We start from the raw sequence: 25,795 nt of genomic DNA, 5'->3' as shown, positions 1-25,795 counted from the left end.
CGGCGAAGGAGATTTCCTCCGCGGCGCAGCCTCCCTCCCCTTGTCGACCTCCTCCCTTTTCGATTCATCCCTGATAACTCGGGGCGGATGAGTAAGAGAAGGGTGAGCGGTCGGGTGGTGTTGGTGGAGGAGGGGGGGAGAGAGGAATCGCGTCACACGGTCTGGCGTGGCGCGAGACTGTGCCCCCAGGGAGCACTCCAAAATGGCGGCCCGCCCGCCTCACTGGTGCGCATGCGCACATGTTCCCTCCGTCCGGGGCAGCTGCCCGAAAACTCGGGAGTAGCGGTGAAGAGCAACTGCTTATGCCGGTATTACAAGACACTAAAATAAGGGATTAGGTTCTTACTATGTCCCTAGTGTTCCTAGTGCACGATAGGACACGACCTGTCCCTTATTTTTTACGGAACGGATTTTGGTGTCCTATTGGTATTCGTTGCCGATCTGTTGCGCAAGTTCCGCGCATGCGCAGAGCTCACTTTCTCGTTGATTTCATCCGGATGGCGGACCCTCGTCTGGCGCCATTGACTCATTAACTAACACATTAACTGTATTTTCACTTTTGTGATCATTGATGGACCTACCAAGCGTGTTGGTGTTCCAAATGTAATTTTATGATAGCTAAAATACCACGGGAATACATTTTCTACACTTCAATGGTCATAACAAGAAATAATCGCAACTTAAAAAGTACTTGAGAAAATTAGAAAGGCGGATCTATTTTTGTGGAAAGGTACTGCTATCTCTAGAATTTTTTTTGCCGTAACAATTGTATCTAGGGACTGCGTAGTCCATCCTGAAGGTGATCGAAACCGCGAATTTATCCAGTCCCTAGCAAATAAGGTAAAATACCTACACCTAGTAATTTTAATTGACGACTTAAGTTAATCAAGGATTGAAATTTCTTTCGATAGTTTTATCAAGGCCTTTTCTTTCCCAAATTATAGAAATACATAGCCAACCACACCCCCTTTATTAAAGTGTTCCGAAATTGTTGTTGTTTCAGGGTGAATCTATTGCTAATGAAATAAAACTGAAGTTCAATTTTTCTTCTCCTGAAGTTATATTTGTGATTTATCTTCACAATCTTTGTCCCTGTCTGTTGCAGGTTTAAGCCACCTGGATGCGGGCAAGGACTTCTCCGCTGAGGGAATTGGCTTCAACAAGAAGAAAAAGAAGAAAAGGCGACATCGGTACGTTGTATTGTGTATTTTGTTTTGTATTAAGCATTGAGTGTTTGCTTCACTTGCCCAGCTACTTGTAAGCCTGTGTAGTATTTTAATTACCCGCTGCTCCATATTCATTAGCTGTTTCAACAAGGTCTCAAATAAATAACTGTTAACCAAGCATTTGTTAATATTCGACCAGTGTAACTGAACCAGACATTTATTGTTATTATTGCGTATTTTCACGTGTAGAACGATTGAAAAATGAAAATATATTTTACGAACAGCAAAGAGTTTGGCTTCAAAGTCCTCTGGGATAAACATCAAAGTCATCTCCATAATTAGACATACGTCACCTGATGAGCCAGGGTAGCCTTTTATTAGGTAAATTTTATGTGGATGGTTTCTGACTGGTCAAGAGTCATCCTCAAAAATTATGTGCCAATAGCGTAAGCATCTTAAATGAACTTTAACTCTTGCCTTTCTTGAAATAAATTCGCCGATTTCCCCCCCCCCCCCCCCCCCCCAGATTCTACACATGCAATGTCCAGTAAATCCACGTTTGTGTTTGATGAAAAGTTTTCTAAAGAAGTTTCCAATTCCATTTGGCGAACCGGCTAGGCTAATTACTCTACAGCAAAAACCAAACGTGTTTGTATACAATACGGCATTTGCGCTTGCTTTAAAAGTGAATGTCCAACATTCTACGAGAGTAAATATTGTGTAAGTGGAGTAGAGCAAAGGATTTTATGATATTCCTGAGAGCTGTACCCGCCTGAAATGCAATAAACGAACACAAAATATAACGCACAGTGGTTTTCGCAACAATAATACAACTTATTCAATGTACTATTCCATGAGTTCCGAAACTATGCATTTTTAGTTCTTAAAGACACAGGAGAATGTAATTGGCTAAATGGTGTTATATACATAATGTACCTATATCAATCCTGTTCTGTGTCCTACGGATTTTTCGCTAGTGGAAAAATTTCAGGTTTAAGACAGAGTATTTAATTTGTCTTACCTCAATACGGTGGAATGCAAAGCCAAACCTCTGCAGAATTACTCCGAAAGTTTTGCCCTTAAGCCGATTTGCCACGACGTAAGTTTCCTTAGAAGATTCAATGCTTGCGACAATGGCCGCTGTTAAGGAATATCTTGTAGGCTTTTTATAATATTCGCTAAACGTTTTAGAGTAACCACTGCAGGTTTTACAATAGCAACTGGACTTTTTACAATAACCACGTGTTACAATATCCGTTAGACGTGTTAGAACATCCGTTGGACGTGTTAGAACATCCGTTGGACGTGTTAGAACATCCGTTAGACGTGTTAGAACATCCGTAGGACGTGTTAGGATGACCTCTGGACGTTTTCATGTGAGTTAATTTTTCTGGTTGTGCGCAATTTTCTGTAAACATTTTTCTCGAGGTAACCTTTTAAGCCAGTCAAACGGTCTTAGGTGAATTTTTCTAATAATAAATATACATGGATGAATAAATTGTGTATTTTTAAGTAATGAAAAGTTATTTGTTTGAAAACTAACGATCATATGGAAAAAAATTACGAATATTATTGTTTATTCGTGGTTATTATTAGTAAGAATCACTCGGAAATATGATCTAACAAATATGGCGGAAGCCATGAGTGAAGTAAGTATCGCGTGTGGTTTATTCCATAGAAACGTCTAAAGCTTCGAGGTAGCATTTATAAAGGAAGATTTTATCAGTGCCTGTACAAAATCTTCCATAGCGGTAGTGTCTCTCCCGCACCAATACTTTTATCTTCGAGCCAATGAGGCAGATTATATTGATGTGTAACAACTTATGTGTGGCTTCTGTGTATGTGTGTTGATGGGCAGTAATGGTTGTACATTTTCATATTCAGTTCAAGTTAGTTGAAGTTATTTAATTCCATTTCATTTATAACTTTTTTCTCTTAAGCAAGTCCTATTTTGCATCATTAATTATTAGTTTTAGTTTTAATAGTTTTCGTTGTATTTCTCAGTTATGTATTGTGGTACCGGAAAATAGATAGATTTAATTTAACTTTTTTTAAAAAATATTTATGTCAACTCAAAAATACATTGGCTTAAATCATTTATAATGCTTACCACTAAGTAAGTGGCAAAAAAATAGTTCTGTGATTTGCTAAAGGCATTAAGATTTGATACGGAATCTCAAAAAAGAGGTTTCATAGAGACTAAGCATAGCTCTGAAAACACTGTTATGTTAAAGATATGTTAATGTTAAAGATATGAATTCTAAGAAACACATATACTAAACTTTAATTAATAAACAGTTTGTAAATTAAAGCTTATTTGAATGAAAAAAAGTAGTTTTGATTTTGAAAGCTATATGTAGGCCCACCTCTGAAATAATTTAATTTGGCAATAGACAATATGACACTAAAATTAAAATTTAAAACGAAGCTCACCTACAATAAACACTTTCTTAACTTTTATTTAAAAATCTTTGCATCAAAGGAGCAAAAAGGAAGATAATATTTTTGTGAATTATGAACGTTATATCTTAGTCTTAAGGAATCAATGAATATCAGGAACAGTGCATTTACTATTTATTTTTTTTTCAAAATGCATTTATAGCAAGCAAAATACATTCAAATTGTTTTATAAAGAAAATCGCATATAAAGCTCTTGTTATAATTTTCACAACACATTTTGAGTAAAACCGTAGTTATATGTTTTTATGCTTCTTAATCTCACGAGTAGACTATTTTTGTTTTAAAAAGATAAACATGTTTTTTATATACTGAGGATGTATTATTTTTTAGTATGTGTGTGTGTAAGTAGTGGAAATTTACTTTCTGTGCAGCCTATATTAACCAATAACAGATTTCTCAATAAACACTAAGTGTATGTATATAATTCAGAAACAAATTTAATAATAAATACATAATGATTAAAATGAAAACAGTTTTGGCTGTTATTGTAACAACTTCGCTTGTGAATAGAACTGTTTAGTGTCTTTGTCTGTTTTATTACTTCCACAAGAAAGAAGTAAAAAGCAATTTTCACTCTCAAGAATCAACTGTAATTATCGATGAATTCTAAAGCAAAACTTCTGCTAAAACATTAACGGGCAGTCTGAGAATTTCACGAGTTTCTATATTCTCGAGGACTAGAAAACCCATTATGTATATATATATATATATACACACACGAAATTATACATCTTCGTCAGAAACTTCTTTTCTATTTTTGTAATATAAACGATAAAAAATACTAAAGACTAATTATAATATAGGCCAGAATTGCTTATTCCACATGGATAACTATATTAAATTACGAGCTGAGGTGACACAGCGATTTTGCATTAAAATATTTTATTCTATTAAACTAAAATTAATGCGCAAATATTAAAGTTGCATAATAGGAAAGGATACACCGAATCTTTAGTATTTGAAAAATTATTATTACAAGAAAATGATTCAAGCACAATACTGGACTAAACGCAATACATTCTAAAAATTTAACAGTGACCGTTCTGAAGTTTACTAGGTATAATTATGTTGTTTTTCTTTTTTACTTTTCATATTACCCTTCCCCATAATATTGTAAATTTTAATAGACAATATTTAAATAATATCAGGATATGTTTTGGTTCGTTTGTGAAAAGAACATTTAAATGTTTTTAATTTTATTTTCGTTTCTTGTATATTATTTTATTTTGACATTAGGAAACAAAGGGTGAATTCTAGGATTCATTTGTGACATGAACTAAAGTTTTTTATTCGAAAAAATTGGCATTCGACCCATCGCTATATTTGTACATCTAACATGATGCTCTGTTAAGAAGACAAATTTCATTGTTCAAAGAGATATTCTGTCTAGTAAGTGATTGACTTAATTATTTATATTCTTGTTTAACAGCACATCAAGTTTTATAAAATTATATTACATATATATGTTTTAATAACACACTAGTATAACTTTACAAATTTAATTATGATTTATATCTATACAATTATAACGAATTTTATACTCGTATTCCTACAGACCATATGACATGAAATAATTTTTAATTTAAATATGTTACACAAAATATAATTTGGTGTATGTAAAAACTATTGCATTTAGACACAAAACATCCAGATTGCAACAACTCTATATGGTTAGCATCATGGAGTAAGGCTGGACACATTGATAATAACAGTCCTTAATTTCATGTATCGGGGGTTTAGATCAAGTTATAACTTTAGTATGACCTACAAAATAATTTCAAATGTTAATAGTCTAGCAGCAAACTTATCAAAAGGGCTTGAGTTCTTGGTCAAAGGAACCTCTGGTTTAGTGAAAGTACTGGAACTATGCTTAGTATCAGTTTTCATGTAATATGCCCATTTCTCAATCAAAATGTCAAGCAAATAATAACGAAATTTTGGTACTTCGTTAATTTCTTTGATTTTAAATCAATAACTATGTAACATCGAAGTTAACACTTAAACTCTCTTAAGTAGTGTGCTACGCTTAGCAATTATAAGCATATGCAGAAACTTACTGCGATAACACTTCCTTGATGATTACTATTATAAACCTTTTTTCAAAACGAAAATCCTTTAAAGAAGATTTTTTTTTTCTTTTTATGAATACTAAAAATTATTCTTGTGTATTGTTTTACAGCATTCTGTTGCTTTCACGCCGTATTTACTAACTAAAGGGTTCAATTTATTATTAAAAATGTGTGTTCTAAATCATTGAGTACGCTATAATTTATTATAGACTAGCAGTGCCCGCGACTTTGTCCGCGTGGACTTTGTTGGGGGGTATTGTGACTTTCTGAAATAATATGGTAGATGCACAGTTTTAGGTTATTCTCGAAACACTCATAACCAATGGTATATTAAAGTACTTCAGCGTAAATTATATTTTCTAGTTTTGTCTTTCGGCAGAAGTAGAAATTGATTTTCTCCCGAACCAGATCTCGACAGAGCAACATATAGTTGCCCGTGCGAAAAACACTCTTGGCGTAAATCTATTCCTACGTACTTAAATGTTTGTCCCTGTGCCTTATTAATTGTTACCGCAAACGATATCTTCACCGGAAATTGAATTCGCTTAAAGTGAAAAGGCAAATCCGTTGGTATCATAGGTATGCGAGGTATCAGCACTGTTTGCCCTACTGCTGGACCAGTCAATACTGTAGCACCAATCACGTTATCGCGAAGGAATTTTACTTGGAGTCTGGTTCCGTTGCATAAATTTGGTGGTTTTAGATTCCTTAGCAGCACAATTGTCAGCCAGTTTTTAATTTGAGTGAATGTGATGGAAGGCCACTCGGATTTAAAGAATTTAAAAATTATTGTGGATAATGTACCGCATCTTCTTGATCCATTACTTTATAAATGGACCTGTAGTTCACTCTATCTCCTGGAAGTTTACCCAGTATCATGTTATTGATGTCGTCAACGCTACTGTTTCTAGCTGCCAATATTGCCCTTTGACACATCCACTGGTAGTCTTTGTTTTCTATATGGACTACATCTGGGTACACTTTAGAGATTAGGTCTTCAATGCTAGTCATTCATGCGCGTGCAATACTTAATACTTATTTGGCTACAACACTAATACTTATATTTTAAATATCGCGATATCTTTTGAATAAAACGTCCGAATTGAATAATTCAAAAAGTTATAGAAAGGTATTGAATTCGTCTTGAATATGCAGTAATTTATTTTGATAAGGATTAATACTAAGGTACACAATAAAGAATTTTTGAAGCGACGGCATTTTAATTATTTAAAAAAATAAAAGTAAACACTAATTGTGAGATAGCTACAATAGTTAGACATATGGTTACGCGATATTTTTTGAAGACAATTATATGTTCTGCAAAGTGGTAGTACATTGTTTTGTTCTATAATCAATAGGTTTCGCAGCGCACGCCGTGTAAGGATTTTTTCGGGTCATTTTTTTATACCTTGGGTTACCTTATTGGACTTTTAGTAAGGATTCCTAATGTTATTGATAATATAATATAGCCTATAGCCTTCCTCGATAAATGTAATATTCAACACTGAAATAATTTTTCAAATCGGACCAGTGGTTCCTGAGATTAGCGCGTTCAAACAAACAAACTCTTCAGCTTTATAATATTAGTATAGATGTGAATAACATTAATTGCCTTTCCCGTGGCATAGAGTACATTTTCGTGTAAAAACTTCTTAGGTATTTCAGCCACGAATAGGTAACTCTAAACAATCATACCTACCAATTTAAATAAAATGACGATACATATAAAGTGAACAATATAAATTATATTTAACATAGTAGCGGTTCAATACGTTTTGCTGTACACGTTTCTTGAGAAAACGTAATATAACAGTGTAAAAAATAACATACTGTAGAGCATTCTAACACACTGTAAATAGGCAATTAATATAAAAATTTAAGGAAATTATTATGTAAAATATTATCTTTCAAACATTTTCGCAAAACGAAACACAGATATTTTTTTGCAATAGAACCTTTCACTGACAGTTTTTCAGTCACTAAATTCAGGACGATTCTGATTCCGCGAACCAGGCCACTAAAAAAAATGCGTACTAGTTCGCTCTCTTCAGCAGCTCAGATTTGGTGTCCAGGTTTGTTTCCTACTTATTCAGACCTGAAGTTCACTTAATCCAAATGAAGACTGGGCTTGCACGTGTAAAGATATAAGAGAAATTTCGTACCAGTGATTTATTACGATGCAAACAGGACGACATTATGTTGGCAAGCGAGTCACTTATGGAGGTAAATAAAATGTCAAAAGCCAAGAGTGTATTTATTCAAGGGTTGAGGAAATGAACCTTACAAAGTGTGTATGTTGCATGTTACTGGTCTCAAACTTGACCATACTCAAAGTAATACCAGTGGTACCCATTTTACAAATGTCACTTGCAAAACATCGCATGATGATTGTACACAAGCGCTGACAACACCATAAAATCTTTTGACAAGAACAACAGTAGCAGAAGAATAGTTTTACCATTGGTACTATGTAAGCACCGCGAGGAAATAACTTTATTTCACGTGGGCGACTAAAACTATCATGATAATCACACCAGTATAAAAGCGTTAACATCAACAAGTAGCCGAAGCTAAGCCCTATGCCATGTCAAACCAAAAAAAAAGTTAGCATACAACCTTTTTCGCAAACGTTATCAAAATATTTTAAATTGAAGATGGAGAAACCTAACTCCCCCTAACCATCCCGGATATTTTGGTTCAAATCGCCTGAGACTAAAACTTGGATGATTCCTAAACTTTTTTTTTCTCATGTAATAGGCGAGTAAGGAATACTTTTAAGTTAAACGCCTGGCTTGGTCACCAAACGGCCTGCAGAGTTCCGGGTGTTAACGCACCACTTACCAACAGTTCAAGGTTTAATGAAAGTGTTCGTTTGCGAAACTCGTGAAAGAGCTGTTTGCACTTCGCTGATATAGTTTCATTCCATAGATTAATTTTTTTAAATCGAATTTTTACGGACTTTTTTTAGGAATGAAAAATTGGTTACACAGTTCTGTTAGGGTGACATGAGCGTGCAGGAGGCCCGTATCTGCAATTACTTGACCATATGATAATTCGCACTGCGTTACCGACGACAAGACTGCGCGCCAGTTCGGTGCCTGGCGCGTAGAGGTGAAGAGGCGTGTGATGCGCGAGCCAATGTCACCCTTAGCGCTTAAAGAGCTGGTGATCCAACCAGGTGGCTTTCTTAAGCGAGTGATTTCAGAAATTTTGCTTCTGTCGTTTAGTGTATTTTTTAGTGATTTAAAATAAATCAAATGAAGCACTATAGTTATTATTTCATAAATGGTTTGTCACTTCAGTAATTATACATTTAATTATTTTAAAAATACTATAGGCCAATTTATGTTTTAATATTAACATGAATTAAGGGCATAAAATAATGTAGTATACAGTTTCTAATTAGCTGTTTTCCTGTTGCCTTAGTCGTAATACCGTTTATTGGTTTTCCTTATTAAAATTATGAAAAACCAAAGTTTACAGGTTTTTTGAATATTTTATTAGTATTCATTGATTTATTAAAAATAAGCTAAAAATGAATAGTTTTTATTCATAGACTACATGAAAAAAAGGTTACTTAAAAACCCCATTCCACAAGATTGCTTGCTCTTACTGCATGCTAGAGTTGAAAGAAATATGGACCTGTAAGTTTTTTTCAGAATGATTAATTAAAGAGTTATTAAATCTATTAAACTTTAAAGATCGTCAAACCATAGTTATAATTTTTTGTTTGTTTTTAATCATGAGCGAAAACATGATATTACGAAAGTGAAATGTGATTACGGACAATACCCTTCTAAGGTCTAATTGAGTTAAAAATAACAGCGAGTATATAATTAATTAAGGGTGTGCGTTGCGCAGGACCATCTTCACGAGCTACCAGCTGGAAGAGCTGGAGAAGGCGTTCAAGGAGGCCCACTACCCCGACGTCTACGCCAGGGAGATGCTGTCGCTCAAGACTGATCTTCCTGAAGACAGGATACAGGTGAGTCTGCTTCCTGAGCTCTTCCCGTGGCAGCGCGGGCGAACATTTGCTGCGTTGTTAAGGGTCATTAGGCCTCTCCATCTTGTCATTTCAAATATTCTGATGCCACCTGCAGTGAAGCTTTCGTTATAACTTTTTTTGTTTGTATAGGAATTAACTTTTTCTACGTGTTGAAGCCAGCACTTGTGAACTGGAGTGATTTATCTTGAAAGTTCTAGTCGCCCGCGGGAGATAATACGTGATTTCCTCGTGGCGCTTACAGACTAGAGCCCCTTAGCAAGAAGGTGCAAAAGGTCTGGTAGATGTGATTTATGCCTTTAACATGCCGAAAACTGGGACAAATAGTTCCAAATTAGAATTACAGCAAAAAAAAATGTATGGTGGGAAAAATCCAAATGGCGTGGCCTAATCCCCTTTGAACACATATTTCAACTTGAAATTTACCAAGAGCACTGGTTACAAAATAATCCGGTGATGTTCGTAAAAATTAAGGCTCGGACAAATACACAACTTCCTTACAAAAATAATATCATTCAAAGGCTATTACTGTTAACTCATCGTGCTAGCTCTCTTGCGTTTTATGTTTTGCCACAAATTATGTCACCAGACAGTTTATTAGTGTTACATGCGAGCTATAAAATGTCGCGTAATTGGTTATGATTAGGATCTCTTGCCTGACAGTACAGCTTGCAATTTTTTTTTTAATTGTCGTGACATATTTTCTGACCAAAAAAATATTTACAAGAGAGATTTCTGAATAAATTAAACAGACTCACTTCTTGAAATAAAAAACGATAAGAAATTGAATAACCAGCATTACTTGTACGATTGAGACTTCACGGGTTCTGAGCTCGTTTTTTTGAACAAGAACTAACAAGATACAACTTGGAGTACTGTATGTAAACAAAACCTTCAATAACTTGTTAAGTCCACAGCAAAGAAATGAAAAAAAAAAACATTCTTCCTCTTTCCAGGTGCCTGTTAACCTTGTTTTCTAAGAAACAAAGAAATCGAAAGTCGGTATAGGGCGTAGTTACTACGAACATCCAAATATCTAGAACTACGGCGAAGCTTTCCTTGTTTCAGGGACTTTCCTGCTTTCCTCGTTTAAAGTCCGTAAAGGTACTGATATTTCTAACACTGTAAAAATTTTTACAAAAGTTTAAGAACTTTAGCGAATTTTTCCGTGAATAATTTTATTTTTTATGTTTTCTTTTTTAGGTTTTTAAATGTGAAATTGTTAACAAAAAATAGTGTTGAGTCAAATTCACTTCTTACCAAAACAAATAAGTTTAAATTTTTTGATGTAGTTTTGAATTCAACTGAAAAAATAATATATATATATATTAATTATTCTGAGCATCATCCTGCAACTCACGCTTATAGTATTTGATGGTAGCAGTTTGCATTTTTTTACTGGGACTGACGTACCTGCTGTAACTACGTTCACGCCAATATAAAATAATATCTAGCTTGCTTTGTTTAAACGGGATTAAACCAGTTAATAGTAACTGAAGCGTTTGTAACACCTTGCAGGTTCTGATTCCGAGTAACTTACACATTTACGTTTTTTGTAAACTTTACTAACTTATGTGCATGATTAGTTTGAATGTGTTCAGTATTTAGTTCCATTGCATAATTCGTTCACAATTTAAGCTTCACCAGGTACGGCTTTACTTCTTTTTTTTTTCTTTCAAATAAAGACCACCAATTGCAGTTGATACCATTGTGCGACTTCCAAAAAATGTATTCCTAGTTATGCTTCGTGGTTCTTAGAACCCTAAACTAACGTCAACTCAGAATATTATCAATAAAAACTTTTTATGGACGCAAATAGTGCCGTAATTTTGCACAAACTGTGTTTAGTTCCAGACTGAAACATAAAATTCAGATAGGAGAAACTTGGTCGAGTTCGTTTTTGAACAAAATTGAACGAAAGGCGTGTAAAAATTCGAGTGAGTCTTTCAGTAATCGCCAGAGATATGTAACATCTAACCTAGGTTACGAGCAAATTCATGTGTTCTCATGTTGCAAACACATTTATAATACGGAACTTGGACACGAATTTTAATGTCGAATTCTTTAAATAATGCCGAGCATGGTAAATACACGCAAATTGTGTTTGGAACTAAACTTCTGGATGTAGTTTCCGACCTCCGCCACTAGAATTCGTTGCTGGAGCAGATACGTCGACATTACATTTGCAGACCGAAATTTTAAACTATATAATGAAACGGCTCCGATAAAAAAATCTTAAAATCAAGCATTTAGACCTGATATTTTAAAAGTAATTTTATTAAAATACTGCCCAACATTAAACAGTTAATACTATAGAGATTCCGTTTGTCTTTGTGAACTTTTTCGCGCCATCCACCAAAGATGGCAGAACGGAGGTTACATATTTCCTTTCTATGTGACTTCCGTACCATTCACGAAATTATTCCTACCAAATGCAGTATACCGAGAGCTAAGATGTTACACATCAAAAGGAAAGTTTAAAAGAATAGTTGGGGGGGGGGGGGGGGCGGATGACTACGAATCCCTTAATTTGAAATAATAATAGTGCATATAAGTTTTTTATTGTAGGTTTTTATGGTTGTGATTGAAGGAACTTCTTGAATTAATAATAATTTTAATGAAATGGAAATGAACAAAATGTACTTAACGTATGTATGATTAATAAATTATTATTTTTTATTAAAATTAAAAATAACTGAAAAAAAATAGCTTCATTCTTGCCTTAGAGGTGAAAACCTAGATAATCGTATCTTTTAGCCAACGGAGCAAAAATGTTTTCCGGCAGCGCAAATTGTTCAAATAATTTTTTGCATCGAGGGTTGGGAAATTTTGTGATTGGGAATTCTGCTGATAATCGTGCTTCGAAACACCCGGTTGAAATGCGATACTTGACTCTGCCGGTAACTTGCATAGCTGCTTCTGTATCCCTTTTCTCTCTCTCTCTCTCTCTCTCTCTCTCTCTCCCCTCCCTCCCCGTAGTGCGGAGATCGGTCGCAACCACGCCGGGTATCTCCATGGCAACCGCCCAGCGACTAGAACTGTGTAATAACAACTCTCACTTCCTTCTCCTCTTGGCAGGCACGTCGAGGATACATCACGTTTACTCAAGAAAATATTTGCAATCATGTTTACTCAAGAAAATATTACCAATCATAAATTATAAATAGTTGCAATAAAAACTGGATAACCTTCTCTCTATCGTAACATGTTTTGAAGTATCTAATATGTCCATAGGGGAAGATTCAGTCATCAAAATTTTCACACTGATATTTACTCAAATTGGTATAAAATGAAATGGAACCAATTGTAGAAGCCAAACATTTAAAAATTGCGTTTTCTGTCAGGTGTTTACCCATGTAACTCTACTTCACCTCGGGAGCAACCAAATTATAAGAGATAAGAGTTTCAATCGATGATTCCAAAAGGTTGTCAGCTTAGCACGAGAAAACAGAATACACGAACTGAATCATTTATATGAGCTCCTAAGTTAGACTTGAAACACGTATGTACGTGTGTTTTGGATGGCAAAATATTACTTTATTTAATTAGTGATGTGAAGACTGCTCCTTGTATTATGTACTAAAAGTCAAAGAAATGAAAGGTCTTTTCGATAGATAACCATTATCGATAACGCATAACGCTGTTGTGGTGGTATTAAAATCGATGGTTCATTTCCCACTTCACAGAATGATACTTTGAGAACAGAATAGGCTATTTAGGGGTTCTAAGCTCATAATACTATTATAAATGACAGATAATCGACCGTCTTTGTGGGAAAACATCAAAGAGAAGATGTTTTTTCATGTGACATAGTGCTCAGTATTTTGTTTACGACACACTACAATAGATGCTCCATTATTCCATGTGAACATATTCTTATAAAGAAATACAAATCATTTGAAGACAAAAGTTTTTTGCTACTGCATTCATTTGGGTAAAGTAAGTTGGCCTTAGTTGTATTTATGAGCATTTTTTCCGCTTAAGGCGATCATTAACTAAATATGTTGCTTCTTTAATATCGTGTTTTTGTTCATGATTTTAAATAAATTCATGATATCACTATCGTTTGGTGTTTATTGAAGGTTTATAGATACATTAAGTGTTTAATGGTTTTATGAACCTTAAATGCGAAAAACTATGTTTCAACACAAGCATAAATTGAGAGCATAAAATAGTGTGATAAAACGTTTTTAGATAAACTTTTGTATGTGACCTTTGACATAAACCTCTTAATTTTAAGATACAATTCATAAAAATATAAACATTTTGATTTCCAGAAACTCTGATAAGCTCAGGTTTGTATAATTGTGGGGAAAAAACAATTGTTTTTTTTAACGACGTCGTACTACAAACGGTACACGCAAACTGTTTAATTTAAAACTGAATACTATACATGCACATTATTCATGCCAGGATTGGAGTATAACTTGGACTTATATTGTGAAAACCATTTATTTATATTTAATAAAACAATTACAAACAGTTAATGGTAGATAAATTACGAATTTATTAAAAATAATGAGCGAAAACACGAAATTAAAAAAGCATAAAAAATTTTTGACGCCATCCGCTCTGCAGTGCTGCCAACTGGTTTGCATTCCACCAAGCGTACCTCGAAACAGTTTTGATTCTACGCTCCACAGTAAAAAAAAAAAAGTGTGGGTGGAGTTCACGTGCGACGGAAGTGAAACTTATTGCTTATAATATCCTTAGGTATAGGATACATGATTCTCTTTGGCTGAGGTTGCAGATAAAAAAAATGCAAGTATTTGAGCGCGAAATTCTGCTATTGCGCAAGTATGTAAGTATGCAAGTGTGCAAGAATGTAAGAGTGCAATTTATTATGCTGCGTCATTTCTCCATCTCCCCTGTCGTCTCCTCTTGCGGTACCTCCACCACGTACTTAAATATTCCCCTCATGCGATCGGAATTTTTTGTAACGCTCGAAAATTGTTTCACTCCAAACAAAAATTTCGAGACCAATGACTTAAGGTTTTCGTGGTCATCGAAATATTTCACTCCCCCTTTCTTCGATTATCAAGTATTATTACGAGTAATGCAGGCATCGCCACCTAAAATCGAAACATATCTAAGTACTTACCTCGCGACTTACTCGAAACGCGTAAACAATTACGACCACCGACGAACTTCTCTGTGATTCTAACAACAAAATCTCGCGAGGCATTCTCGCCAGCCTGACTTTATTTCGGTGTGTTTGTACCAATGAAGTGCACGTCACGGTACTTTGAATTACTTCATTGCAATACGTTTAACACAGCAAATTGTTACATCTATTATCAACATGTTCCGATCAAACATAACATATTTGGCAAGTACTTCAGAACGACGCGTCTTCTATGCTTGCTATTGGCTGGTTTAACTTCAAACCGTAGATAAAAAGATGGCCGAACGTGAATCGTGCAGCAGCATAACTGTCAACAAATTAATAAACTATATGAACTGATTTGTTTTGTGTGAGTGGACATCAATACAGAATATTGAATGGTACGAAGGATTAAAAACTAATAAACACATAAACGTAAGTATTGATATTGATTCAATCTGTAAACAATCGACCCCACGTAGCCTGACCAGCTTTTTATTCTCCAACAAATAAATGTTTTGAAGCTAGTTCAACTGTATCGTCTCACATTGTTCTAAAATACATATCCTTATCTAAATAGTACAGAAATGCTGACAAAGACATTGCTTTCGTAATAGAAGACCCCATTAAGATTTTCACACCTTCCAAGTCATAAATTGAAATTCTTTTAATCAGTCCATTTAATATTAAATTCTTTAATGACTCTAGTGTTCGGAAAGGTGGAGGTTTATAGATTTTGTCCACGAAACTCTTGTCTTTCGTATCCAAAATCTGTATCTATAGACGGAAAGCAATTACCGAATATAAGTGCTGGTAAAATATTTTACATTTAAAGTTGTATTAATACTAAGTGAAATAATTTAATAATTTTTAAAGAAGATAATTTTAATTTCCATAACTAAATATATTAAATATTATGTACCCAGACTTTCTTGGAGTTCATTAGTGGTAAAGTTGACAAAAAACTAGATTGTTACACATTAAATAATTTATCATAATTTATTTGACATTTTAAAAATCAAGAAATAATCTGCCGAAACAATAAATATCCTGAAGCAAGTAAATTGAATTTCTGAAGACGCAGCAACCGAATAGTTTGCATTAGTTCAATTATTTCTGACATGTTTGTAAGTTATGTTAGTAAATTCTCCGGAGGTTAAACATAGGTTAAATGTTTTGAGCAAAAAATAATTTAGTAGACTGTACTTTACGGCAAGGAAAATTTTCAAAAAAATATTTTCTTTAATGAAAATAAATTTTACATTAAAACAAAAGTAAAATTATAATTCCTGGGAAAAATATTTTTGAGTTTTCTTTGATTATTTGCTTATCAGTTTTTCTGGGTAAATAAAATAATTTGGCTTGTAACAACACTTACCTGTATATAATAGTATCCAACTTCGACTTTAAGAATGTTGTTGGACTAATTTTAATGAAGCGTATTTTTACTCTAAATACACGTTTTAAACAAATAGCAGTCACTCATATTCAAACAAAAGTTTTTTTGTGGCGAAGAGATCTGTTTTATAGCGTACAAAAAAAATGTACCAGTATAACTACACTACTTCCTGATGCAAATATTATGCTTTCAAAACTGGTACGCAAGTCCAAATCAACTGAAAATATTTCAGCTTTCTGCTAACAAAACACAGAGTTTATTGATCGAATTATTTTTCTATCGACCAGGGAAATACGTGAGAAAAAAAATAATAAAATCCGCTGAATTCCGGCTGTTGCTGTGTAAACAAATATTTGCCTGCGGAAACAACTTCTTATCGGTACGTAACTAGTTTTCTAGGAAATTGCGTTAAATCAGCTTCGTGACCCGGCTGTACCCATTAGAGGCGAGTCTCCAGAAGCTACCAGTATATACATTTTTTTTTTTTTTTCCACGGGCGTTTACGCCGGCAGAAAGGACTCCTCTAGAGTGCAGGCTCTCGCCCGGATCGCAGCACTTGTCCCGAAAGTGTGGATCTGCGAAGAAAGTTGTTTCAGGTTGAGGGGTTGGCAAGGGTGTGTCGATATCTGCACGGTGTAGAAGGGAGGGGGGGGGGGGGGTTTGCTGAAAGACACTCTTGCCTCCTGATGAAAGTCTTCAAGAGTCTGCATACTCTGGTTGGATAGGGAAAGGGGGAATATTTGCCGGAGTAATTTAAGCTCGCGGGTGAAAGATAAAGGGTGGTGAAAGGGGGAAGGGGGGGGGGTGGAAGATGGCTCAATAGTTGCCCGTCTTGGAGTCTCCCTTCGCAGATGGGCAGATTACTCCTTTCTGCACGCAAACGCGCGGTGTTTCAACTTGCGGAACGTCATCTTTTGTTTCCGGCGACGAGGGATGCTCCATCGAGCTTCTCTTGTTCTCTTCGCCGGAGAGAGGGAGAGAGAAAGGGCCAGAGAAAGAGAGAGACGGGAACTTCCCCTCCTTCAAACACTCTGTTTTCCCCCTCCCTCCCCTCTCGTCGTCGGTTCGCCATCCACTCGGCCGTGCCGCGCAGACGCTGGATTTCATCGCATCTGATTGGCTCTTAGCGGATGCTGTGTCGAGTCTGTAACACTGGCAACCAATTTCGATCTCATCCCTTCCCAACCCCCTTGACTCCCTTCCTTCCTCTTCCCCCCCTCCCCCTCCACCCTTCTTTCCCCTTTGGTATTATCACGTTATAGAATGGCCGCGTGTCGCGTGGCAAACAAATCCCTGGTTCCGCCCTTCCGCGCTGTCCCCCCCCCCCTTCTGGCAGTCTACAACAGCTTTAATTCAATCTGGCAAGTGGCCGGGGTATCTGCAGGCGAGGTCTCGACGGGCTGGTGAAGAGGGGGGAAAGGGGAGGTGGGAAATGGGGTTGAAATCACCCGGATGTGCGCCCACACACCTATGCCCCCTGCGGCACGTGACTTCACTTGATAGTCCTTTCGAGAAAATAAATAAATAATATGTACCTTTCTGCTAGTCGTACGCGAAGACAAAAAAAAAAATTCCGTTGAAAACAAATCAACGAGTCGTTTCCGTTCTTAGCTATCTGTGCTTCGATACCAAGCTGCGAGACTTGAAAACTAAACAGTTTGAACTGTCACTAATTATCCAATAACTAGAGACCGGAAAAATCAGAGGATTCGTTTCGCGATAGGCTAGAATTCAATCTTGTTTACTTCTGCGTTTCTATCGCTATTGGTCCAGAGCTTGTGTCACGGACTGTGGAACGAATCACAGGACTAACAAGTCTGCAGCCAATGAACAATGACTGTCGAGTATAACCTAGAGGTCATTGAACCCTCGGATTTTTACGGTACCCACACATAACTAACGTCCAGGTATTTCGAATTTGGAAGAAAAAAAAATGTCGCGATGAGTATTCGAACCTGTATGTACAAGCTGGAGGAAAAGTTTCACATCACGTAGGTACAAAAATAATTGTTTGAAATCGACGAGACGTGACAGAACCTTAGCACCACTGGGATCAGGCGCGCCTTCTCGTGTTGCAACTAGCTACATGCACGCTTTGTTTCGCTTGCGGTAAGTAACGACGGCATATTACTAGGTCTGGGTAGTGTGTGATGATGTTGACGAGATGGCGTTGTCACCCTCTACTTATACCACGTGTACGACACGCCCTCTTTTCTCAAACGTAAGTTTGCAGGATACCTTGAAAGTTTGTTGTGTAAGAAAGCATCGGACGTAGTCCTATGAAAAGGCACATATTTCAGAAAAACTAAGTCCAAAATATAACTGTTCAAAAAAAATTACGTTGTTTAAACTAATTAGAGATAGAGAGTGAGTGTGCGTTTGTTTGTTTGATTGTAAGAAGTAAACTTGAAAAATACAGATTTTGAAAGTTCTTTCACTAGTTAAAATCTACATTTTTTTGAGCTGAAAAGTATATATATATATAAAATTAAGTTTCAGTTACATGCAGCAATATTTTTAACCAGCGGACAGATTTACTGTATTGTACATTGCATATTTTTACAGAGTATTAAAATATCCACGGTAACGTCCGCTGTGTTTTCCCAAACCCGTGCTTGAAATACATTTCTGTATCAAGAATGTTCAATGACATCAGACCAAGAGGACATTGCGAAAAAAAGCGATATACTAATAACTTGGATTCGAGATACACTTGAGACATGAGATACACGGTATGTCGATAGTTTGGACACTTGACAGTAATTAAAATATAAGTTTTTATAGCAATACCCGTGCAAAGCCGGGCACCACAGCTAGACTTTGATAAACATGATTATTTGAAATACATATAATTAAAATATACATAAAATTATTTACTCAATTTGTAAAAAATAATTTATTCAAAGATAAAAAACATCGCTTGCAATTTATACTGTTTTGAGTGTTAACATGACGAAGCGTTCTGTTGTGTGCTAGTATAACTCTAGCGTTTCAGAGATGTAAGAAAACACACAAAATTAGCTAGCAAACTTCGAGTATTATCGCTTATTGTTTTATTATAACGAATTAAGGTAAAATGCCCGCCTAGTCGGGGGTGGCTTAGTGAGGTGGGGTGATAAGTGCGACGGTCACTGGTGCTTTTAGCGCGGTGTCGTCTCTAAGCGCAGGGCTGAGAACTGGTGCGCAGTCTTATCTTCGTCCATAGGACATCTATGAGATTTGAGCGGTGACCGTATCATTATATGGCGGAGAAATGAAGACATATGTGCTTCCGCTTTCAAGAATCTGTACCTGATGTTTCGTGCTTAAAAATTATTCTCTGAAGGGAAAAAATAAACGCGTTTTAGCCATTTTCACTTTTCAAAAAATACAGTTTAAAAACTAAATACTGGAAAAAGAACTACTCATCCACCCTCAAAGTATTCTTAAATGTTTTTAGTAAACAGACACCATTCGGATATCTCGAGCAGTTTTCAAAATCGCGTGGTTTTTATTTTTAACATCTTAGCTCTCGGTATACGGTATTTGGTGGGAGTAAATTCGTGAATTGAACGGAAGTCAAGGATTGGAAATGTGTAACAATCAGGGTAATGCCATCTGTAGCGAATGGCGAGAACCAAAATTCACAAACACTATAGTATTAACTGGTTAGTGAATTTTTAACAAGATGGGCAATATTTTAATAAAATTCCCTGTCTAAAATCAGGTCCAAAGCCGGTGTATCATATTTTTTCAAGGTTTTTTTTTTTTTCTCTTTTATCGGATTCGTTTCATTTTATAGTTTAACATTTTCACTGTGCAAATCGAATGATTTGATATTCGATGTAGCTGCTCCGGTAGCGAATTCTAGCGGCGGGTGTGGGAACTACGTGTGATCCGAGTTACGAAATGTATTTGAAAACATAATTTGCGTATATTTATGCTCGGCATTATTGACGTGACAACGTCTAATAAATCGATGAACGCCGGCTGCACGCACGAAAAAGTGTCCCGTTACGCACATTGTTCCGTTACGCTATGTCCCGTTACGCACATTGTTCCGTTACGCTCATTGTACGCTTGCGCCGCATCTATCTCTCTTCCACTCGAATGTTTATTAAGTGAAGTGAAAAGTTAATGTGGTTTTCATTGCTTATTACAACAACAATTTCGGCAATAAAGGTTAATTATTCTTGCATTTTAAAAATCTGATTACTAGTATCATTTCAAGTATTTATTCTTTTATTATTAAAATTTAAATGATTGAATTTTATTCATGAAGTATGCAATCATTTCATCAATGTTTTGTTATGACGTTGTCACGTTAAACTATCGTCCGTAAACCGACTTTACAGACAACAATTTTTTTTTTTTAAGATTTCTACTTTAAATTTCGTGTTATTGTTTCGCATTATAATTGTATTTGCAACATGAGAACATATGAATTTTCTCGTTACTAAGGTACTGAAAGACTTGTTCCAAATTTTTTTTTCCCTGAAGCTCTGCACATTGTGTGTGTGCCAGAGAAGGCGGGGTGTGGCGTGCAATGCAATGCAAGTGCCGACGACTCTGAGGCCAGCTGGCACAGTCGTTGACTCGGTGCTAAGGAAAGTATCCTTACTGCAAAGTTTTTGCTTCGATTTTACTTGTAAACTGTGCGAGCGGGCCTAAGCCAGGGGTGTTAAGTCGTTAGTGTTTTGCCGTGGTTCGTAGCTTTAAAAAAAAAAAATTGGTGCCGTACCTCAGAATGGTGGTAAATTCATGACAAAGCTAAATATTTTATTTAAATTACAATATTTATGAAAGAATTTTAACTTATTTTAATAGTGTCAAGGAAAAAGATATCCTCTTTGATGTTTTATGATGATTTTAGAAAACGTTTTTATACACACAGACTAATTAACTTTGGATTAATTTATTAATAAGAACATTGTTTCAAAAATACTAAAAATTCCGGTTTCATATACCAAGGCTCAACAAATTTAAAATATAATTATGAATATTATTTAGGTAACCTTTCATACAACATAATAATTATGCCTGTTTCACATTGCAGTAAAATTAAACCTTTCAACAAGGTGCATGGTACACAAGAATAGATACGTTCAATGCACTATTGGGTGGATACTGCGTGAAGTCTTTTATTTTGTCCAACATTTGGTCTGCGATATTGTGTTCGTGTTTTGTTAAAGAGTTTTAAAATAATCGCACTATAGGGAAGGTAATGTTTTCAAAGATGGAATTCATCATTCATATAAATTCATACGGGCGTGGTCGAAAACCATTTCCGGTCAGTTTTTTTGGATGTTGCAATGCGACGATGGTGAGGCAGAAAGTGACTTCAACCAGGTACGTTATAACATGCCATCTCCTCTGACAATTCCTAATTCGATGCTGATTCTTTCATGATATGATGAAACTCAAATAACTAAACTTTTTTTTGTTGCTTCTGCTATTGGTTCACTGTTAATCTGGAGGAATGTGGGGCGATTAGAGGCAACCAACCAAAGAAGTGTCGAATCACAAGTTACTGCAGTTCGGGCGCCTCACAAGTCAGCAGCCAGTGCATACAGGTGACTTATTCCGAGTATGCAGAGTGTCCTGAAGGTAATTTAAACTGCGGATGTTTTTAGTTCTCATCGATACGTCCAACGAGCCTGCAAATGTCATGTCGGAAAGGTGGCAGGCCTGAGCACCGCTTCTCCCTCTGGGACAAAGCGCGCGCAATGCGAGAGAGAAGGTGGTTGCGGGTGGGGGGAAGTTCCAGGGAGGTGGGGAGGGGGTGGGCCGGTGGCACCATCTGGTCGATAACCGCCATTGTGTTGCAGTAGCGGATGTGCGCGCGCAGCTTCCGGTGGGCACGCGCCCTGCAGACGTTTCCAACTGTGGGAGTTTATTGTTCCACGGGGTGGGTGTCCGTCCTGAAGTTGGAGTCACCCTGGTTAGCGATTCGTTGGTAAAAACAAACTGTAGCTGCGCAGTTCCCGCACTTTTAAAAATTTTTTCACCTTCGAATTACTAAGACTTCTCGTTACAAATCATGCTGGGATCTTCGTAAATCTCCGGACACTGAGTTAACATGCTTTGAATTTGGATCCAAAACAATATATTTGGCATTTTAACAAAACATTCAAACACTGTTTACTTCAACAGTAAGAAAACTCTTCTTTTGGCCACCTTGGTTTGGAACGAAACGTCAACTCGGAAGTCTAAAAACGGCGTAGTTTCTACGAGGATTCTATTATTTGAGCTTACGAAGAATTCTTCGTTTGTTTTAATTAAATTATTCGTTTATAAGTCGGTAAATTTACTGTTATTTCTAACTGTTTATACATGGAATTATCCTATAAATGTAATATTTAAGTGAATATTTTTTTAACAAAGATGTTAACCACACATCAGAGAGCAATTAGAGTTAAATTTAATTATAGCAAACAAAATTGTTTGGCTATCCAGAGGGGAAATGTTTGGCTGCCAATATGGGAAATGTTTGGCTATCCAGATGGAAAATGTTTGGCTATCCAGATGGGAAATATTTGGCTATCCATATGGGAAATGTTTGGCTGCCAATATGGGAAATGTTTGGCTATCCATATGGAGAATGTATGGCTATCAAGATGGGAAATATTTAGCTATCCAGATGGCAAATATTTGGCTATTCAGATGGGAAATGGGGGTTCAAGCCATCTCGTTTTGACTTCAATCGTTGTTAAAGTAGCAAATACTTCACGCACCTATTCCCTAACCTAGTGCCTGCATGGTCCAACTGTCTGCGTGTCATGATGGTCCACCAGCGACCCAGAAACTTGAGTTGAGCTAGAGTGAATTATCGCCATGATAAACTTACATGATGTACATCATATTTCGTTAAACAGATATTTTACACCCTACATTTGCTGCGCTTTTATCAAACTGTAGCTACTCAGTGGACTTGGAACAATGGAAAAAAGCTTTATGACTATTTGTCATGGTTATTAGCAGAGACCGGAAAAATTCGCAGATTCGTTTTGTGATAGCCCAGAATTCAATATATTTTACTTCTGCCTTGCTATTGCTATTGGTTCACAGTTTGTGTGGACCGATGAGAAACCCTTATCCACATATGTGCCGAGTCACGGGCTGACAAGCTGAGGCCTCCAACAAGTCTGCAGCCAATGAACAGGTGGTATTTGCCCAAGTATGTAGAGGACTGTCAATTATATCCTAAAGGTTATCGAACCCGCGAATTTTTCCTGTCCCTAATTATTTGTTTGTTGTCCTTCGGTACGTGTTAAAAAACTACCTTTGATTCAATGAGAACACAGGTTAAGTGTATAATGGTATGCATTCCAACTTCTCCCCAAACAATAACGCGAATTTTGTAGGCGTCAACTAATAAGCAGCTTTCAAGAAACTACATGATTATTTTGTTTCTATATAACCCGAAATATTTGTTGGCAGTTATATAGACCATAATATTACATGTGTCCAAGGGAAACTACGTTTGTAATGTTTTGGTTTCGACACGAGTAGGTACGCATTATTTTCATTAAGGTGCATATTTTATTATATGCTGTATTAAAAAAATTGGTAAAAAGGCAGAAAGCTGCAAGTGCTCACTTAAAAAAAAAAATTAATGAACAGCAATATTCTCGAGTCCTCCAGCAACGCACTGCGCCTTTGAAGTAATCGCTGGTCGCTTTGTGTGAGCCGCTGGCAAAGGTCTGCCACTCTCGACGCGGCAATTCAAATGGCTCTTTCCGAGTCTCTCAGAAGACGTAAATAATTTCACCTCCCACCAGGGGGGGAGGGGGGGAATTGTTTCCCGTGCGTGAAATCGATCTTACAGGAAACCGGAAACCTCACTATAATTTCTTTGAAAAAGAAAAAAAAAAGAAACTTAGCCTCACACTAAAAAAAAAAAAACAGCACCCATATCGAATTCTAAACAATTCTAATTAAGGCCCACGAGAGTTAACGCTCTGCGGTACCGGAGGGAGAAGTAGTATAAAAAAATGTGATAGAAAAATAATTTGCGGCCGGAACACGCCAACCAACCCTTCCCCCTTTTTTTTTCCGCTTCTCCCTACAAAAACTTCCCCCTTTACTTCCCCCTCCCCTGACCTGTGCTCACCCCACCTGCACTAATTAAGCCCGCAGCGAAATCTCGACCCTTTCCTACATATTCATCAGGACAATGTTAGCCGCTGCAACGCTGGGCTGGGGTAGAATTTTTTTTTTTTGTGTTCCGTGTTCAGAGTGGGGAGAGTGTACGAGAAAAGGGTTGTCGGTGAAGGGGAGGGAGGGAAGGAAAAAAAGAGAGGGAGAGAAGGCGTGAATTGTAAATTGTAGAGGTGAATACATGACGAGAGGGGTAGAAAAAAGAAGGGTTGGGGGAGCTAGGGATAAGGGGAGGGATACGTAGGCGTTCCTTCCCTTTCCATTATTTTTCATGTTTTGATTTTGAATGAGTCAGCCATTACGATGTAGGCTGGGCCTACAGCCTCGTTCTCAACCGGGCATGGAAAAAAAAATTAAAAGGGTTGAATGAAAAAAAAAGAGGGGAAAAGAAAAGTTTTTTCAACCCCTTTTTTTTTATTATTTTTCTTCAGCATGCTCTTCAGCTCGGCCAATCAGAGGTGAGCATTCGCGCACGTTGTGTTAGGCTCGAGGCTCATTCGCGCGAGACACGGGTACAGCCACAGCCTAACTGCTGACTCTCCGCGAGTCTTCCAAAGACGCAGCGAACCATCAAAATGGTTCACGATTCAGATGCTCACTTTTAAATACGTGTTTCGTGCGAACTGACTATCATGTTGTATAATTAGTTGAATATTTACGGCTGGGTTTATAATCTCCGCAAGAAACGCAAGAACGCTAGGACGCCACACGCAACAAACGTGAGATCTCCAACTGTAATTCATTACCAACATTGCAACTTAAAACTGTAGGGAAAAATTTCTTCATCTGGCGTGCTTTCATAACTAAATTTATTTTCACGAAAGTGTCTAAAAAAATTCATAATTGATATAAATTTATCACAGTTCAGTAATTAAAATCGTAATGCGTGTAAAAATAATTAAGATTTCAGAGTTAAAAAAAAAATACAATTGCATATATAAAAGTTGTCGAAACATTCATCTCAAATGTAGAAGGCGGAAACTCAAGCGAAAACTCAGAAGTTAAATTTGGCCGATTCTTGCGTTAAGTTTTCGCGTCTTCCGTAATAAATCTTATTTTAAAACATGTTATTTAACTTTTTCCGTCTGTCATTCCGTTCTTGCGTTTCTAACGTAGTATATACCCGGCCAATGGAGTTCGCCTACATAGGCACACACACGGTGTGCAGAGTTTTAGAAGAAACCCCACTGCCACACTGCGCTTTACGAACCAGCGAAAGTCGCACTTATGATTCCGCCTCAAATCCTCAGAGATTTCATAGCTGTCCCCAACAAAAAAGAAAGAAGTATGGAATGGTTTTTTTTTTTTAGAATAAAATGTTAAATTGTGTGGTATTACGTCTGTTTACGAATATCTGAAGACTGGTTTTGAGGAAAAAATTTATGTTTTAAATATGAAACAATAGAAAAAATTAATGAATTTCAACGTGAAATTTTCTAAAATTGCTTTATTTAT

At 36.5% G+C, this 25,795-nt stretch overlaps 1 protein-coding gene across 1 annotated transcript in view; it reads left to right on the top strand.

The window, feature by feature from the left end:
- Positions 1 to 5,305: 5,305 nt before the first annotated feature.
- The window catches only part of LOC134533427 (homeobox protein unc-4-like), a 46,111-nt gene continuing 25,621 nt past the window's right edge, over positions 5,306 to 25,795 (top strand). Inside the window, exons 1-2 of the mRNA XM_063370949.1 lie at positions 5,306 to 5,310; positions 9,557 to 9,680. Of these exons, the coding sequence (XP_063227019.1) occupies positions 5,306 to 5,310; positions 9,557 to 9,680 (129 nt within the window). The remainder of the gene's footprint in view (positions 5,311 to 9,556; positions 9,681 to 25,795) is intronic.

The sequence above is a fragment of the Bacillus rossius genome, chromosome 6 (assembly GCF_032445375.1).
Source record: "Bacillus rossius redtenbacheri isolate Brsri chromosome 6, Brsri_v3, whole genome shotgun sequence".
NCBI classification, from domain to species: domain Eukaryota; kingdom Metazoa; phylum Arthropoda; class Insecta; order Phasmatodea; family Bacillidae; genus Bacillus; species Bacillus rossius.
The sequence above is the reverse complement of the archived record's forward strand: the minus strand, read 5'-3'. Positions and strand labels throughout refer to the sequence as shown.